The following is an 18,614-nucleotide window of genomic DNA, read 5'->3' as shown; positions in this document are numbered from 1 at the left end:
TAGCCATGAAAAATTATGTCATATATGTATCATTTAAGCAAGCCTGATTGCATTATTTGTTACTCAGTGCACTTTAAACAAGAACTTTCACATAAAAAACTCATTTCTTTGCTTTTCCTCTTTTTCAGTTTTATTTCAATTAATCCTCATCTGCTTGATAGGCTCTGTTGTGACGTCCTTCACTTCTGTCCATGTGTTTCTCTTCACAGCTGGCCTGGGGGTCAGCAGGGCGGCCTGCTTCTCCTGTAGCTCCGTACTGACCCCGACCCCCTCCAGAGGGGAGATGTATCGTCTCTGCCCGTCCTTCCACGAGGTTGTCCTCGGCCTGGCTTCTTGTTGTCTATGCGTGAGACACAGGAAATGCAAAATGAGATACAAGGAAATAACCACCCAAAGGGCTGTCAGTGTGTTATTGAGAGACTGGGTAATTTCATCCCATTTCCTGTCACACTACAACTGTACAAGAAGTGTCTTGTAACAGTATGCTTGTTTCTCGCTCTGGAATTTTACATTACCTTGTGGTCGCGTTGATGTTGGTCTATGGCATACTGGTATTTGGCCGCATTCAGTCCTAGTGCGCCAGATAGTCTCTCTCCAAGGAAATCACAAGCTATATTTTGATGACGATGGCATATTAGGTTAGACTTTATCCATAGCAAGAATTTGGGCTTATTGTTGATTTAGTGCTCTTGAAATGTATTTAATGATCATGTTGCGTACTCAGTAGTGAAAGCCTCCCAACTAGAATGGCCACATTCTTGAATGACAACCTAGTCTGAGAAAGAAGTGACAGAAAAATAAAACAGATGACATGTATTCATATTAGATTTAACATTTTCTTTAATGTGTCCAACCCTCTCTGCAGGTTCCCTGAATGGAGGCCTGTTTGATGACTGCTCCTCTTCCTCCTCCTCCTCCTCACTGTCTTCCTGCTCCAGAGTTTCACCGCTGGAGAAGTGGATGATCCTCCTCTGTTTGGACAGGGCAGGACTCCCAAACTGGTTCTCCTGTATGTCTGGTGACGACTGACAGATCAAACATGTCTTTAAAGACGCTTTTGTTTGTATTAACACGTCGTCTGTGTCACATTATGCTGTGTTCATCATTTTGTCATTTTATAGGCTTTTTTTAACAGGCTACCAGACAAAAGATTTACCACAAGTCACACACAAGCTGTTAAAAGTTAACCTTTGCTGTTACTGAGCACAGCCTAAGCTGACATGTCTGTTTGTCTTGCCTCATTATTACAACACTTACTTCCTGGTGACTGTTGTTCATTCTTCATAGGTCTCTCTTTTTTTGTCGCTCCAAATGCAACACACCGTCAATGTTTTTTCTGGTGTCACAGCTGTGCTGTGTGTCCGTCCACGCCGACTCTGCTTTGTGGAAAAAAACAACTACAGGATACAGAATCACACTTGATACCTGAGACACCTAAATACAGCAGCACACACCTTATCACGGGCAAGTATTTAGAGAGCCGTCAGTGTGAGGCAATCAGTTTCATTCTTTGGTTTGAGGAGGCTGGGCTTGTTCCACTGTGTTGATTGCGAGTTTATTCTCAATTTTAGCCATTTAAACCACTTCTATTTGTCCCTTCAGCTGGCCGGAATGTCAGATAAAACATCAACGTCACTCATTTCTACATGATGTATACCTGCCGGTAAAAATATTCAAATCCAGGAAACCTCTATTTTTGGATGTGTCCTGCCGAACGAATTTAAATGTAAAATGTATTTAAATTCTGCGACAGATAGCAGCAAAGCGGAGCCAAACCAGCTCAAGGATGAAAATTTAAAAATAAATTGTGGGTGTTGATGAGAAGCTCTAGAAAGATCTTGGGGTTGGGGTGCTCATCCGGAGAGCCATATATTTATTATTATTAGACAGCTGTTTGAATTAGCAGCAAATAAGAGTGAAAATAGCCCCAATTTTGACTTCACTTACTGAAAACACAGTGAAGGGGTTTAAGTTGTAAGACAAAACACGGACATCTCCCAGACGCATCTGTATAATAATTGGAATAATTAGTGTAAATCAATATTATATTTTTATTAAATAAAAAGTGTTATTAGGATAGTATGCTATTAATATATGAATGAGATATTGTTAGTATATTCACAGAACACTATTCCCCTTTGGTGTAATATTAATCCCAGTTTGACAATACAGCAGTTTAAGAAATACACAACCAGCATTTATTATTGTTGTAGGTTTTGTTCTTTGTTAAATCCTTGTGCAACAAAAAGGGATGATGCTTAAATCATGGTGACATACATGAGCACAAGATGTGGAAGAATTATCTTCTATGGATGATTTAATACCTTTAGAAATACATTTTACATGACGGACACCGTCGGAGGAGGAATAATGAGCTACAGGAGGGTGTACACTGTAATGGTGATCTGACACACCCTTTTAATAAACAGTTTGCCTTGAACAGAACAAAGGATTAGTGTTGGTTTATTTCTACTTATTTAAAATCTGCCGTTTCAGGTATATTGAACAATGGTTTTATGCCTTAGCCGTTATATTTCCATCTGATCCACACTGAACTTCCTGCACAGCTGAATATAAAGTGCAAAGGTGTTACAATGTGCTAAAACTAAATTTAGTGAGACAGCACTTGATTTTGACTCGGATTTTCACTGCCGTTAGAGTCAAGCTCAGGGGAGCTAATATACATGTAGGGGCACAAATGAGTTCAGGAGAGCAGTATATTACAGTTTTTACAAAGTTTTCAGAAAACCATAGTTACGCTTTAACTGTGGGAGAATGTTCTGTGAGGCAGCAGCACATAAGATAACTTTAGACATGAATGTTTGTGTGATTTGATACTGCTCATGCCCCGATCTCTATCTATAAGGAAGGGGAAAACACTCCATAAATGTACAGTACATACTACATACATTGTGTCAACTGTTGACAGAAGCACTCTCTCAGCAACTCAACACTTTAAGCAGTTTGACCATAAATGTATCAGTGGGTGGTCTGGTACATCCACTGAAACAGGAAAAATGAAAATCAACCACACTGAAAACATGAGCCACACAGAATTGTATATGCTGATGTAAGTGTTTCAAACTAAAATATTACAGAACAATAGAAATAAATTATGAACTACACAGAATCCCTACACATGTTGAAGAATGATCCCAGTAATAAAAGTTTTCCTATATGAATAGTAGAAGTAAAAAAACAACAACAAAAAAATCAGCTATGTTGTGTGCAAAAAGAACTACAGTACATGTGACTAAATAAAGTACTGATTGTAAACTGCAACATCTAAAACAAACAAAACGGCCAACGATGACGCATGCGGTTTTGTTGGTTTTTTGTTTGTCCATTACTGATTTACATTTAAACCCTGTTGATTATCATGAGTGTGTTTTAATCTCAGCTTGAAATGCAGGCAGATCGTAGAGGCCGACTGTGGGAATTCAAGTTTCCTGCAGTTGTTAATTCTGGAGGGTTGCATCATGTATTCTATGTAGAGGGGATACATTATTTTCTGATGCTGCTGCTGCATTTTTTTGTTTAGATCCAGCGTGTTTTATTTCTATTATCTGAGTCATCTAAAATCAGGCCAGATCGCTCCGGTGCCAAAAACGGTTAAAAGCAGACACTTCTTCTGTAAGAGGCCGCAGTGAGGAGGTTAACATTGCAGCCAAAGGCACCATTATAAGACTGCTTCACCAATGAGGCTTATTTAGAATTGATGTACTTTAAATTCCGTCACGTAAAGACCGTCTTTAGAAGTTATCATTTTAGCTGACATGTAATTACTTCCCATCTTTTCAAAAATGTTTAAGGTTGACTGAATGAGCAGCTGTGAGCCGCTAACGGCTGTCAGACCTGAATGCACTACGCACGTTTCAGCAGAAACGTAAAACATCACGGATGAAAAAGAATATATGTACAAGAAGTATGGATGCCATCATTACAATAGATGGTACTAAAGCATGAGGGGGCTGTAAGTGGATGGTTTAGGAGAGGACACATCCTGTGTCCTTCTGAGGCTTCAGATCTGGCTCCTTCACTGGTTTCACCTCCTCCTCCTTGGGTTTGGCCTGAAAAGCAACAAATAACACAAATGTGAAGGAACTCAGCCTGGACCATTTAACGTAAACCAGAGAAGTGCATTGAATGTCTAGACCGCGAGCAACTCTTTTTTTATACGCAACAGATTTGATTTAATTTTGATCCATGCAGATGTCTATTGCGTCTATGGTGCGTCTCCCAGGCGTAACCCCCTCCCGAAGTGCTTTACGCATCAATCTATTTTCCCGACAATAAACACGTAAACTTGAGGTTGATGCCCAATGAAAAGCCACTGAATAACTTTTATTTAACTACATTTCTTAACCCAGGCAGAGCAGAATGTGCTGCTCTCGATTTGCAAGAGGAGAGTGTAGAAATGAGGGGGACAGAGAGAGAGACAACAAAAGATATGAAGACCGGAATCAAGCAAATCTGGACATGAACAATTCCTAGTAGATATTAGGCTGACGGGTCCAGTAGTGTGCAAGATGAGCCATGGACAGACAGACGCACACTCCTCCCAGGTTTACAACTGGGAAGAGGTAACTATTAATACGGTTTTCTTCAGAACAAAGACTTCATCATGTGTTTGTGCTTGCTGTCATCCGGCCTATGTTAGGATAAACTTTGCGGTGAGCGGCAGTACCTTGTCATTTTTGGCTCCCTTGGTCAGGTCAAAGGTGGCATAGACTTCAGGAGTGCACTGCTCACTAAGGGGCGGCAGCTCGAAGGGGATTGGCTCGGCCAGGCCGTAACTCGCCTTCAACTCCAGCTGGGGCGCCTCGACTGGGACCTTGTGGAAGTATCTGAGGAAATGTGTGGCAAAGTTACAAATAAACACCTGACATTTTTGTAGTTTTGATATTGTCGGTCTCTGCCGCTTAGAGCAATATCACAGAGGCTTTAGTGTTGCAGATAGACCTGTTGAGCCACCAAACATGTAACAGCTGGAAGGGATACAATATGTTTATGCAACTAAAGACTGTTGACTTTCATATGAAATGCCATGTGCACCATTATTAAATTCTGCCCTCAAACGCTTCCACTAAAACATGACCGTTTGTAGAGGTTTCCACTTAAGAACAACAACGTATACACTAAATATGTCCACGTGCATCCGTGCACTCACATGAAGCCATTTTCTCTCTGGCACTTCTCCAGTGTGATCTTAATGAGACCGCCCAGTTTGAGGAAGAACAGCTGCTCCGAGGGTTTGGCCGTGGTGCCGGGCCCTTTGGTCTGACGATACTCTTTACACAGCGCCTCGGCATGGGAGTAACCTAAACAGAGACGTCTTCATGTAAATACAAAAGGGAACAACCGAGACAGTACAGCAAGGAGGATTAAAGTGGGACAGGAAACAAACACACAGGAAACACCTGTGTAACGACCGATATGCAAATAATTCATTATGCTTCAACTACATGTGACTGAACTCAAATGAGCTTAAAATATACTCTCTAAGTACTAACAGTAGCATTACTGCGTACTTTCAACTCTAACTCTATTTTGCATAACTTACTTAACCAAGAGAAATTGACCTAAACAATACGTGCATTCATGATTACATACTGTAGATAATGTACTGTATGTATGTTACATGAACCTATTCTGGCATTGTGCAGACACAATGAGTGCAGAAAAATAATGCCAAAGAAAAATGATTTTCTTTCCATGAATAAATGCACAACAATTTACAAATGAATGAAAAACATAAACCTGTGCTTCACGCTGATTTAACACATAAACGGATACTGTAAACACATGTACAAATACATTCATATGTGGTTAAAATTAAAAATTTTAGGTGCAACAATAGATTTAAATTAAATAAATAAATCCAAGATACAGATATACATACACTTTTCCGCCTCCTGGAGAGATCGTATAGCCTCACCGCACTTGTCACTCGCCAGCAGCGTCTGTCCATGATAGCAGTACGCCTGTAGACACAGTTAATAGTAGTAAGTATGACTGGGAGTCTGATTTGTCATTTTTATTCTGTCTTTGTGAAGAAGAGTAGGTTTCATCCAAGGCACGTTTGCTTAGTAAGGGTCCTTTACATGAACAAAAGGAAAACTAAATTAGGATATGCATGAACTTACATAAGCCATGTAAAAGTGCTGCTTCAGCTGAAAGTACTTCCTCCATTTGCTACTGCAGTCTGGCTCCAAGGTGTTCAACGTGTGGTCTGTGGACAGAGATACTGACTTTTATTAACCCTGTTGTAGAATGATTATGGCTTTAGCACTGTATCTGTGACTGATATGCATTTCATGTTATTACCATTTCATGTACACCACCACATGGGGTGTGCAGGCCGAGTACGGGGCCACCAAGCTTTTTTTTTTTAAACCCTAAGTAGTTTAAAGCAAATCTCTTGCCTGACTAGCAGAAACAAAGGTCACATGTAAAAAACTATTCATTTTTTTCCTGGGTCCCAGGTGAGTGAGCCTTGAATCCAGATTTATTATATTCTGCGTTATGATAACGTCACAGCTGATCATGCTCTCACTGCTCTCCATGCCCGTGTTGCATTACACACAGTTGTAAAGTAGGGGCTGGTTTTTGCGCCCTCAGATCCATTGTAAGCAAAACTCGACACTGACGCGGCGCACATGTTACCCCCCCTTTTTTTTCAAGGCTACCTCCAAGATAAAAATTGTAAAATAATTAGAGAAGTTACTCATTTTAGTGCAGAGCTACATAGATCTTTACCATCTGTGGCCATAGACTAGCGAGGCTAGCCTAAACTCATGTTTACAATGTTTACTGAGGTAATAAATCAAGAGAGAAGTAGGGTCATTGTCTCATAAACTTCTATACAATCTGACTTATTTTTGTTAATAGAGGAGTGGCCTCTGTTGGCCAGTAGAGAGAATGAAAGTTTAAGACACAATAGCTTAACTTTTCAGAAACTGAAGTTGCAGGTAACAAGGACAATTGTACCTGCTTCACAGGTTCAGTCCAAAGACGTAACAACATTCTGTTAAAAGGTCATCCAGACAAATCGAGCGGCAAAGCTTATGTGAGAGGATTTACAGTGCTGGACAGTCAGCGAGGCTTCCTGCTAAATTACCGCAACATCAGCGCCATCGCAACGGGCAGGATTTGGTTGCTTAGTAACGGCATGGATGACGATAGCGCAACCCGCCCAAGCACCTTGGATAAAAAGATGAATGGCGGCACGGCTGACGTTTTCCACACATCATTTGACATGTGACATGTGACACGTGAACGGCCCCCTTACTTGTGCATAATACTGTTCCGTGCTGCACAGTGTGAACCATGTCAACAAGGTAAAAATAACAGCTCTGGCTATTACGCAGTGTTTTACACAAAACTAACATGTAGTAAAGTAAGAAACGTATAAATTGAATGAGCGCTGTAATACTTTTAACTGACATTTCCAAAATCACAAGTGCCTAAAATACCGACCAGCTTTTTGATAGAAGTTTGCCGTCTCAAAAGCCAACGCTGCGATGAGTGTGGCGTTGTGCTTCAGTTCAATCGCTCTGGCAATCGTCACTGTAAGAAAGAGAAAGAGATGGTAAAGAACCACAATGATTAAGAATCAATCTAGATGTGATACTACTCATTCCCATGAGTTTCTACTGTCATTGGGAAGATCACTCTTTAAGTACTGATTCCAGATCTGTAATCCTCTTTTTTGTCATATCTCCATATATATTTTTATACAAACTCAAAGAAGACATTGGTTATAGGTTATAGTTCTTTTATAACACAAGATTACCTCAAGAATTATTTTGTCTTAGAAAATCCTTACCTTGTACAACTATTAATATTCTGATTGTATTATTTCAGTATATGATACAGTGTTTAAGATCAGATGTATTGCTCCTTAAGGGGCCATTCTGTCTTGACTTTAGATCTGCTGGTTACCTTCCTGTGCCTCCGCTTGGCACTGGATGATGTATGCATCGATCGCCCGGGGCTCCAGGTCTCTGCCCTTTTCGGCTGGGGTGATGAGACGAGGGATGTGGACCTCCTGATGGAACAGGTCAGAAAATGTGTGTCAGTTTTTGAGTTATGAATGTATTCTTCTTTTATATATGCATTGTTTTTGCTTTTGCATTGTGTAGTGAGAGACTGTATCAATGTGACCCGAGGCTTGTGTGCTTCAGCCGAAGTAAAGGAACAAGAGTTGACGTTGTTTGAGGCAAAAACCTCACATGCTGCACCCCCCCACTGGGGAGGCACACCTCACAGTTTGATTTAGACCAGTTAGTTGTTTGCAAAATGGCATGTTGGGGACAAGAGGGGAATAAAAAAGATGTTCTTTATTCAGTGTAAACTGAGAGGAAATCTCTGGAAAAGTGTTTTCCTTATCTCTGCATTAACAAAAAGTTATCAAAGTAAACAATATTAATACAGAGGCCTAGTTCGTGACAAAAAAATGAATGAACGGTGAATTTAGCTGTTATGTACAGTACCAGTCAAAAGTTTGGACACACCTTCTCATTCAACTACTTTGAAGAATCTAAAATATAAAACATATTCTGGTTTGTTGAGCATTTCTTTGTTTACCACATAATTCCATATGAGTTCCTTCATAGTTTAGATGTCTTCAATATTAATCTACAATGTAGAAAAAAATAAAAATAAAAATAAAGAAAAACCATTGAATGAGAAGGTGTGTCCAAACTTTTGACTGGTACTGTATAACAACTAAATCTCCCTAAATTGGGGGTAAATTGCAATCACAGTACCAAAACATCCAGGACCCACAGCTCCATGATAGCTAATTATAATAATAACCTTTTTCTGCCAATCAAAGGCAAACACGCTAAAAATAGCCAGTAATGGGGGTATAAATTGTCAATAGAGTAGCACGAAAACAGGGTTAGTAAACAGTAAATGTTACGTTGGATACTTATTTTTTATATCTGTTTTATTTACTCTCAAACCAGAGCTGGTGATTGTTGGAACAGTGGAAAAACCAACCAAGACAGGTTTGATTATCCTAACTTTGTTTCTGTCTAGTTGGTATGTGTTTTACAACGATCGGCGAGGTAAAATGACTGTTTCTGTCAATGGTCTCTGTTAGCTTTGAGGAGCACAATAACGGGCGTCTCTTTTTCACATCTAACTCTGTGATTAAAGGATTATTTCTACCAAACAAGAGTTGGCGATTGTTGGAACAGTGTAAGAACTAAAAAAGATGGTTTTGATGAGTTATATTTTGATTCTGCAGAGTGTTTCAGTGTCCAGTTAGACAAGTCTCTGTTGTTTAACTGGAATCTGGTGGCTTTTAGAAGAGAATATTAATTGCATGTTTTGTACATCAATAAATTACAATAATTTTCCAAATCCTTTCTTATTTTATTGATATATTCACTTCAACGTGTCACATAGCATTGCATCGGGATGTAATGTTTCCATCACTGCCCTCAGAGCTGAAACCGATTAATACCTGTGACTACTGCAGAGTCATTTATCCTGTGAATGAATGGCGATTGTGACCTTTCCCACTAAAGACAATAGCCAGATGTAAGTGAATGTTAATGGGTTTTGTGTCCAGTAGAAAAAAGGGCTTTAGGAAGACTTGACTTTTCTGTGGATGTACCTCACCTTGAGGGTTTTAAATATACCAGCAGCCACTTTCAGGCTCCGGTGAACATCTTTCGCTTCAGCCTCTGTCACGCTGTAGAACAGGAAAACATGACAGTAGCAAATATTCAGCATAGTAACAAAGCAATGTATAATTTTTTTTATTTGGACTAATCAATATATGACTGATTTAACATAAATGAGTGCAACAATACAAAAAAAAAAAGCACATACTTTTCTTTCCCTGCTAGTCTCGAGGCAAACTTGGTGTACCAGAGGGCTACGTTGAAGGACATGGAGACCAGTTCAAAGACCGCATCCTGCTGGGCACTGGGAGGAGAGCACAGAGAGACGGTTGATTATACGGGCTGGTGCAGGCACATGCACCCAAGTCAACATTGCTAAAAATGTTATCAGCTTGACCAGAGCTGGGTAATGTGTAGTCTTCATGGCTGCGTGGACCGTCACACAAGATAAGAACCATTGAGACTCAAGTCATGAGTAAGATAAGACAAGATAATCCTTTATTAGTCCCGCAGCAGGGACATTTGCAGTAAGACTGTTTTTGAAAGTTTTTTCATGTTTTTACTTATCGGTTCAGCCCAGAATTCCTCATTCAGGATTCCTTAATAATTGCAGCACTGTGTAATTCAAATATGAATGAATAATATTTCTAAGAGGTGGTTAAGGCCTACTGGAAAGCACTTTAAAGTGTTTACTTTGCCCCTTCTTAAAAGTTGAATTCATCCACTTAACAACTCTGTGCATCCGTGAACACTACATGAAATGTTTACAATGAGACTAGAAGTATTCTGTCTGTTTTTTACCTTGGTGTGTTTCCTTGTAAGGTGTCAGTCCACTTGAAGTTCTGGATGAACCTCATCTTGTTCTCCTGAGTAGTTCCATCCAAGGATGTGATAAAGCCTATTGTATCATAAGCCAGTATTTGAAAAAGAGAAGCAGTTGTTTAGGTGTAAAGCAAAATGAAAGAAAAAATGCAAAAAAAGGTCTCCGCCAGGTGTGTCTGCAGCAATAACTGCTGTATTGTGTGACTGTATGACTCCAACCCACAACTGGGTAACTAACCCCGTCTAGACACTAACGGGCTTTAAGGCTTTGTATAACACACTTCAAAGTCAAGAACAAGAGACGATGTATACAAGCAATAGGCTCCAAGTTGTCGTACAAGAAAATTTATACAAGAAAATTCATAAAATCTTGCGAAAAATAGAATTAAACTCACTGTGCTGTCTGCTAGCTTAGCAGCAGCTGAATGACAGAAAGTTACTGTTGGCTGTCATCCAAACACACCGCAAACTGTTTTCCCCCACTGTGGACGCATGGTAGCATATAGTTTTCTACATATAACAGTCGATGGCGGTATAAAATAGGCAACAAAAGGTTTTGTTACAAAGTGTTAGTCAGCACAACCACGATAGGTCCTTGAGCATCTAGCCGTAACGAGCCACCTAAAATATTATGCAGTTTGCAGCAGAATGCGAAATTAGCCGTGGACAGACAAAGAGGTGCACTCACTCAAGGACACACGCACCCACACAACCGATCACAAGATCCTCTGGCGGAGGTTATAACAACTAATGCAATAATAGAATAATCATTTTTAATACTTAACTATCACAATATTTAAAAGGCAATGATGTGCCAAGACCTTGATCATTTACTGTGCAAAGTATTAGCATACTTGCAGCATATTCTCTATCCGCTTGTTCTGACTCTTTATTGAAGCAATGTGATGTTCACACTGATACTCCGTGCTTGTATGGCTGCACCATTCAATTAACATCACATCACCCCAATCCTGGCTTCTCTTCATTGGCTCCTTGTTTGTTTCAGAATTGATTTTAAGATTTGAGTGATCACTTTTAAAGCATTTCTAGGTCTGGCCCAAATACATATGGAAGAAACGTTGACCCCTTATGAGCCAGCTTGCAGCCTGAGATCCTCAGGTGGGGCCCTTCTGGCTGTTCCAAAGTCGAGGCTCAGAACTAAAGGTGACTGTGCTTTTTGCCATCAGGACCCCTCAGCTTTGAAACGACCTGCCTGAGGAGATAAGGCTAGCAGAATCAGTGATCTCATTTAAATCACTTCTTAAAACCAATTTTACAGACTGGCTTTCATGTGATGTCGTCACTTTACTGCTCTATTTTAATGATGATATTATTTTATTTTACTACATTATTGGGGTTCTTCATTTCTTAGTTTATTTGTATCGTATTGATTGTTTTTCTTTCATCTATTGTACTGTTTTATCAGGATTTAACTCTTAGTTTGTCTTGGTTTGTTGGGCCTCAGGGTTAAGCTTTCTGTTGTTTTATTGCCTTGCTTTTGCTACTTTTTCTTTTTTAAGGTGCTATATAAATAAGGTTATTATAATGACTATTATTATTATTATTGTTTTTATTATTACAGATGTATTGCATGTCATTTAAAACACTTTTTTGTTTTTGTCCCATCTGGTATTTTGAGAAACATCAGAATTAAAATAAAGTTCTGTTGACTCAAACAATGTTTGACTTAAGAGCAAGCGTTTGTTTTGACAGGCAACATTGCATTTTAGGCTGTTAACACCCAAGCAGGATAGAAAGAAGAATAGATACAATCCCACATTTGTTTGAGAGTGTAAACACACCTTGCAGGAGGGAGAAGTATGCATCTGTGGCATTTTTCATGATCTCAGGGTTGCAGGTGACATCGGTGAACATCTCCAGCAGTCTCGCCCGGTTTGTCCTCAGGTCACTGAATGTGTCAAACAAGTAGCATTTGATGCTCTAAAAATGTGCTGATCATTACGAGTAATTCAATCCAACGAGAAGGTGACATCTTGTAAGGCAAACTGTGACTGTGATCAAATGGCAGTAACAGTAGAATGCAATAGGACATTACATCATCGTTAGGGGCGGCTGTGGCGTAGTGGAGAGCAAGGTAGTTCTCCAATCAGAGGATCGGTGGTTCGATACCCGGCTTCGGCAGTCGATGTGTCCTTGGGCAAGACACTTAACCCCAAGTTGCTCCCGAAGGCTTGCCATCGGTGTGTGAATGTTAGTTAGAGTCTGATGGTGGCACCTTGATGGTAGCCTGTCATCAGTGTGTGAATGGGTGAATGATATGTAATATACTACTGACTGTAAGTCGCTTTGGAGAAAAGCGTCTGCTAAATTAATAAATGTTATTCCGATGGTCTAAGACGGTCCAAAAATATTAGTAGACATGAACGACTCTCTCAACATTTGTGATCTTATGAAGTAGAAAGTGTGGAGCTGCTCCGTAGACTATGAATGGAGCCTCCAGAAACACAGACAGAGAAGAAGACACATGAAGAGCAGCTTGTGTCTGTAACCATATATGTTCATCCAGATGTTAGAAGGAACAGAACATCTTTAATTAGAGCTGTTTCTGGATAAACAGGGAGGACTGTAATGTAATGTAATGTTAGAGAGGGTAAGGTGACACTGATTATACTTTGAGTCTTTCTGTACGCTGACCATGGTCACAGTCACAGTCCAAATTTGATAACACTGTTCTGGAACTCTTAAAATGGAGATAAGACATACTTGCATATCTTATTGGCAGCGGGGCTCCCTGCCACTCCATAGTAGTTAAAGGACACGGCCGCTGTTGCCTTCAGTGGGTTTCTGTGAAACCAATGTGCCATCCTGTGGACGAGGACACACCTTAAGGAGGTAAAGAGAAACACTTATGGTAGTAACACACACTGCGGATGGCCTCCCTTAGAGTAGATATTAAGTCAGGTGTGTGTTAAGCAGACAGCATGTGTCATCTTACACATGACCCTAAGCCTCTGGCGTTACTGCTGGTTGCTACAAATTGTGTTTTTAACAATCATTTGTCTTCCTGTTGTAAACAAAAGTCTATTACGTCAGCTCCGACAGCTAACGGCTAACAGCGGCTACATCACTGTGGAAACGTAAACATGATGAAATGAACGGATGTGACAACTGGCTTGTTATTACTACACCATCAAAGATAACTGGATTGATTTGAATAAAGTGCACGTTTTTGCTGGTTACCTCTCGGTCCGGAGCTGTAGATGTGAGGTTTAATAGTCTGACACTGACAACAACTCACTTCCGGAAGTAAACACGGAATAGAAGCTGACCAATGAACGCTCTCGGTTCAGTCACATGACGTGTTTCCGGAAGACACCACAGATCTCGATCAGCTTCTCTTTTGTTTGTTTGAGTCGATCAAAAGACCTTACAAATGCCATTATGACTACCTGTAACAGCCGTCACATCACTCACTGACATTCTGACTGGAATTAGCATTGTTTTTAATACTAGATTACATTACATTACATTACATTACAGTCATTTAGCAGACGCTTTTATCCAAAGAGACTTACAGGAAGTGTATTCAAGAGAACTACTAGTGACCAGAAGTCAACTTTCTCCTCCAATTAAATAAATTCCAGTCCAAAAACAGCCCTTTTTTTTCTCAAATAAGCTTGTTTTTATAGACTAAAACATTCATAATGGAGTGTTTTAACAATTTTGGGGCAAATAAACTCCCATTTAACCCATAATTGTGAATAATAAAACAACCCAGATTACATTACAGTCATTTAGCAGACGCTTTTATCCAAAGAGACTTACAGGAAGTGTATTCAAGAGAACTACTAGTCACCAGAAGTCATAAGTGCATCTCCTTTCTTAAACAAGCATCTTAAAGCATAAACCAGAGCAAAAGTATAGTGCAGAGGCAAATTACTACGAAAACAATAATTGCAACAGACTAATCCGAATATAGTAAGTGCTACAAACTACTACGAATAGGATAAGTGCAGTAAACAAATACAAATTCAATAAGTGCAGCGAACTGATACGAATACAGTAAGTGCAGCAACTAATACGAGTGCAATAAGTGCTACGAGGAAGGCTCAGGGTAGTACTTCTTGAAGAGGTGAGTTTTCAGCCTGCGCCTAAAGATGGGCAGCGACTCTGCTGTCCTGACGTCCTATTCAACATAGGTATTCAAGAGAACTACTAGTCACCAGAAGTCATAAGTGCATCTCCTTTCTTAAACAAGCATCTCGCTGATGCTGTATTTGACGGGTCCGGTAATCTCCTCTTGCACAGAATATTTTACTTAACTGTTAAAATTAGGGATGACTAAAGAAACTGACAGAGATCCAAATTGTATGCTTGTCTGTAGACATATTTTTACATTGTTGTATTATCAGTTAACCTCCTATGTAATTACCTAAAACCTCAAAATGGTTAATGTAATTCACTGAGTGTACCACTTCCAACACGGTCTCAATTTGAATAAAATCAGAGTTGTTCTTTTTGTAGTTTTCAGGAAACCTCCATAGGAATTTAAAGTTTCATTTAAGTAACTATCTCCAACATTATTTTCAAAAATAATACATGAGACAAACGATGAAAATTCAGCCTTTTATTTTTTTCCCCATTTGGCAAACATTAGGTGAACAATGAACAGCTATTTCAAGTGATTATCAGAAAGAACAGGAAACATGCTAGAAAATAAAGTTGGTCTTGTTCTCAACCAACTACAGAACCATAAATCCCACATACATACACCATCGGAGAAGGTCATCTGTACAAAATATGTTTTGATGTATTGGGCCATCTTTGACATGTTATTTAAGAAATGATTGTGCTCATTGTCACATTCACTTCATATTTCTTTACCAGGAATCTCCATAAGGCACTAATATCAGATTAAACCACTAATCTGACCTCATCTTTCCAGGTGATGCAATTATTTATCCTAATTGTACATGAAGATTTCTGTGAAATTACCATTCACATTTCTTTTTTTATATATATAAAAAACCAAGTTGAGGCACGAGGTAAAAAGGCACTTTTGGTCAGATTTAAGGCAATAATGGAATCAATATGCATGTGTGTTAATGTTCTCAGTTTCACACTGTAAAGAGGAAACTTCAGCTTAAGTTGTTCATTTTTCAGTTTCACCAACTATTGAATGAATACAAAAAAAAAAAAAAAAAAACAGCAACAGCTTTTTATAAAATCCAAATCCAATTAATTCTGCAGTCATTTGGATGTTTATATCCAAAAATAAAACTCTAACAAAGGTGCAAATTCAGAAATGCAGAATCACAGACGACCCCGGATGTTTGCGGAAAGAAAGACCTCGAACTAGACTCCAAAGGGCCACTTTTCACTTATCAGAAAGCAAATATAAAGCCACAATCAAAAGAAAAAAAAAAAATCAATATCAAGCCAGATCTCTTGTTGTAAACCAGGGGTCAATACAGGAGGGGAGCAGCAGACTGATTAAGTAAGTGAAGCTGACCTCAACTCAAAAAGAAAGACCCCTGGTTACAGTGAAGGTTACATTCAGTAACACAAATCCCATCATGTGCAGGGATTGATAAAAATCAACGGTCATCTTCAAAGAGACGGTTGTCAAGATTGTCATACACGTGTAAAACTCTTAAGTCTGTACAGTACACTGTGTACATGTGCCCTTTTGTTGTTGCACTTAAAATCGTACCTTAAAAAGTACACGTAAAATGGATTATTGTTCATAAAATCTATGCAAGTCATTCACACAAACACATTGATCTTCTTGTAATAAACAACATCCTGTGCAATGTTCCCAGTCAATGAATTCATTTGCAAATACAAATTGAATATATGTGTGTGTGTGTGTGTGTGTACATTCTGATATAGTTTACTTTATTTCCCAGCACTGTGCAATAAATCTACTCTAATGTTTTGGCTCGTAAGACACCCAGAGATCAACAGACCTGGTGACATGAAACAGCGTGACCGAGCTTGCATTATTAGCACAACACAAATATCGAGGGAGTCTTTGGCAACCTTGCAGCTTTGGTGATTCAAAAAAAAAAAAAAAAAAAAAAAAGCCTTAAAAAACTAAGTAAAAGTCTAGCTGTGTACATGCAGCACTCTGGGACGTGGGTTTCGGTCCTAGTTCTTGGAAGACGAATATTAGCACAGCCGCGTCAGCCTCTGAAACCCTGAAGTGTTACTTATTAAATGGCACATCTGCAGATTATCAATGAGCATTTCACCCACGTCGCTCAGGGAAAAGTCACAGCTCAAAGACGCTTGGCGTAATTTTTGCATAGAATGTGGTCTCGAGTGTCGCCCCACCCTCCGTTCTTCTGGTGCTCCTTGTGCTCAGCCGCTGTGGCGCCGCTGAGCACGAGAGATGGAGGGAAGAGGCTGTCCTTGGCTGCAAGGAGGCCCTCCTCCACCTTCTGCGAGGCCCACTCCGGTCGGCAGTTTTCCTTCTGGTGGAGGCCGCAGTCCCCCGTGTGGAGGACCCTGGAGCCCTGCGCCGCCAGCACTTTGAGGGGCTTCGATATGCAGGTTCCCGACAGGTGCTGCAGGGTCCAGTCCCAGTTGTAGTCGTCGTAGGTGCAGTACTCGTTGTTGCAGCCCATCAGCTTGTAGTACATCTCTCTGGAGATGGCCATGCCTATGTTGTGTTTGGTGGACATCCACCCAGTGGTCAACACCTTATTGGACAGCGTGTTGAAATCAGTCAGGCCGTTGTGGTTGCCCAACGCCAGCGTGTCGCAATCTGGGCAGCTGTTCTTCCTGAACTCCAGCATTGATTTATAGTAATGGAAAAAGTCTGGCAAGATGTAGTTGTCCTCCTCCAGGAAGATCACAAAGCCGCTGTAGCCCTGCATCGCCTGCACCCGCTCCCACACAAAGTGCAGCTTCCACCACCAGTGGTGCTTCGTCTGAGTGATGAAGGCCTCCCTGTAGTGTCCGTAGGAGTCCGGGTGTGCTGCGTTCAGGCATCCTGTTTTGAGAGCGGCGTCCTTGGATATGTCCCGGGGGCAGTCCCGTGGATCCTTCCCAGGAAACTCACTGGGATACAGCTGAGTGCTGAAGGGGAAATAAATCTGCTGCACTCTGCAGAAAGTTATCCCTTGCACAATGGCGTTTATTTCCTCTGAAAAGTAGTCGTGGCTGAAGATGAGGAGGAAGCTGTGGACCTCTGCAGCTTTCTCCAGCGACCTGATGAGCAGCCTGAGGTACTCGGGCCTGTTGTGGACCTGCACAACCAGCACCAGTCGAGGCTCCCCTGGGAACTTGTCTGCGTTTCGCACACACTGCTTATAATTGGCATTGTAGACGGACTTCGTCAACTCTGCAACCGAACCAAAGGAGAACTTCGCAGTGTCGCCAGAATTCCCGACCTGGTTTATCAGAACCACGTTGTTGGGTCCAGTCGTGTCATTATCGTTTACTAGTAACACACGTGTAGAAAACAGGAGAGTCACAACCACAAAGGAAACACCCAGCAGAGCCAGCAGGTTCCGTTTCACCAGCCGAAGCCTCATTTTCTGGCAGTGAGAATGGCTTTCATTCACCTTATCTCATCGTCAGCTTGTTTGCGACACTGTTTCGCTTAAACCCAAACGTCAGACGGGTTTTGACGGCTGCTCCGCTGGTTTCTGCCACCTGTTGATAAAAGCAGAACAAAGCGAACGGAATGAGTGAATATTAATACACGATATGTGGCGTTAAAAGGCAACAATGTGTCAACACGACTCACCCGGACGAGGTGTTATGTGTCAACAGGCTCTCACAGCAGGAAGAGGATGACGGGACGGTGATACATCTTACAACTTATCACACTGCTGACGTGTACAACACAGCCAACCGGGAGGGAGACGGACTCCGGCTCCACGAATCACCGTCCTACCTGTGGACGTGTCATATGAGACGGACGTTTCAGGCAGGCACCATTTGAATAGTTAAACATTACATTACATTACATTACATTACATTACATTACAGTCATTTAGCAGACGCTTTTATCCAAAGAGACTTACAGGAAGTGTATTCAAGAGAACTACTAGTGACCAGAAGTCAACTTTCTCCTCCAATTAAATAAATTCCAGTCCAAAAACAGCCCCTTTTTTTTCCTCAAATAAGCTTGTTTTTATAGACTAAAACATTCATAATGGAGTGTTTTAACAATTTTGGGGC

The 18,614-nt window shown here is 40.5% G+C and overlaps 3 protein-coding genes across 4 annotated transcripts; all 3 read right to left on the bottom strand.

Moving 5' to 3' along the window:
* Positions 1-9: 9 nt before the first annotated feature.
* On the bottom strand, positions 10-1,639 carry LOC129107448 (protein FAM177A1). Its single transcript, XM_054618935.1, has 5 exons — positions 1,258-1,639; positions 855-1,025; positions 721-775; positions 516-610; positions 10-340 (listed from the first exon to the last, which is right to left on the bottom strand). Exons 1-5 carry the CDS (start codon positions 1,276-1,278, stop codon positions 140-142), a joined length of 543 nt encoding a protein of 180 aa, XP_054474910.1. The 5' UTR covers positions 1,279-1,639; the 3' UTR covers positions 10-139.
* Positions 1,640-2,197: 558 nt separating this feature from the next.
* brox (BRO1 domain and CAAX motif containing) lies at positions 2,198-13,736 on the bottom strand. 2 transcript variants are annotated; one of them, XM_054618323.1, is made up of 13 exons: positions 13,662-13,736; positions 13,185-13,304; positions 12,263-12,369; positions 10,440-10,536; positions 9,847-9,942; positions 9,634-9,706; positions 7,945-8,050; positions 7,480-7,569; positions 6,147-6,232; positions 5,903-5,984; positions 5,171-5,321; positions 4,688-4,847; positions 2,198-4,070 (listed from the first exon to the last, which is right to left on the bottom strand). In XM_054618323.1, the coding sequence occupies exons 2-13, from the start codon at positions 13,283-13,285 to the stop codon at positions 3,987-3,989; spliced, it is 1,233 nt and encodes a 410-aa protein (XP_054474298.1). In that variant the 5' UTR covers positions 13,286-13,304; positions 13,662-13,736; the 3' UTR covers positions 2,198-3,986. The 2 variants fall into 2 exon arrangements, with proteins under 2 accessions (XP_054474298.1, XP_054474299.1); XM_054618324.1 differs by having other exon boundaries at positions 13,185-13,286; positions 13,662-13,734.
* A 1,297-nt stretch (positions 13,737-15,033) lies between these two features.
* On the bottom strand, positions 15,034-18,233 carry LOC129107102 (alpha-1,6-mannosyl-glycoprotein 2-beta-N-acetylglucosaminyltransferase). The gene is made up of 2 exons (XM_054618475.1): positions 18,178-18,233; positions 15,034-18,083 (listed from the first exon to the last, which is right to left on the bottom strand). The coding sequence occupies exon 2, from the start codon at positions 17,960-17,962 to the stop codon at positions 16,703-16,705; it is 1,260 nt and encodes a 419-aa protein (XP_054474450.1). The 5' UTR covers positions 17,963-18,083; positions 18,178-18,233; the 3' UTR covers positions 15,034-16,702.
* Positions 18,234-18,614: the final 381 nt, after the last annotated feature.

This window comes from Anoplopoma fimbria, chromosome 18 (genome assembly GCF_027596085.1).
Source record: "Anoplopoma fimbria isolate UVic2021 breed Golden Eagle Sablefish chromosome 18, Afim_UVic_2022, whole genome shotgun sequence".
Lineage (NCBI taxonomy): Eukaryota > Metazoa > Chordata > Actinopteri > Perciformes > Anoplopomatidae > Anoplopoma > Anoplopoma fimbria.
The sequence above is the reverse complement of the archived record's forward strand: the minus strand, read 5'-3'. Positions and strand labels throughout refer to the sequence as shown.

Coding starts and splice junctions, on each gene's coding strand:
- LOC129107448 (XM_054618935.1), bottom strand. CDS start 1,278: ATGAACAACAGTCACCAGGAA. Junction 776..854: donor TCAGGGAACCTGCAGAGAGG/GTTGGACACATT, acceptor CTTCTTTCTCAG/ACTAGGTTGTCATTCAAGAA. Junction 341..515: donor AACATCAACGCGACCACAAG/GTAATGTAAAAT, acceptor TCTCACGCATAG/ACAACAAGAAGCCAGGCCGA.
- brox (XM_054618323.1), bottom strand. CDS start 13,285: ATGGCACATTGGTTTCACAGAAACCCACTGAAGGCAACAGCGGCCGTG. Junction 7,570..7,944: donor CCAAGCGGAGGCACAGGAAG/GTAACCAGCAGA, acceptor TCTTTCTTACAG/TGACGATTGCCAGAGCGATT. Junction 6,233..7,479: donor AAACTTCTATCAAAAAGCTG/GTCGGTATTTTA, acceptor CTCTGTCCACAG/ACCACACGTTGAACACCTTG.
- LOC129107102 (XM_054618475.1), bottom strand. CDS start 17,962: ATGAGGCTTCGGCTGGTGAAACGGAACCTGCTGGCTCTGCTGGGTGTT.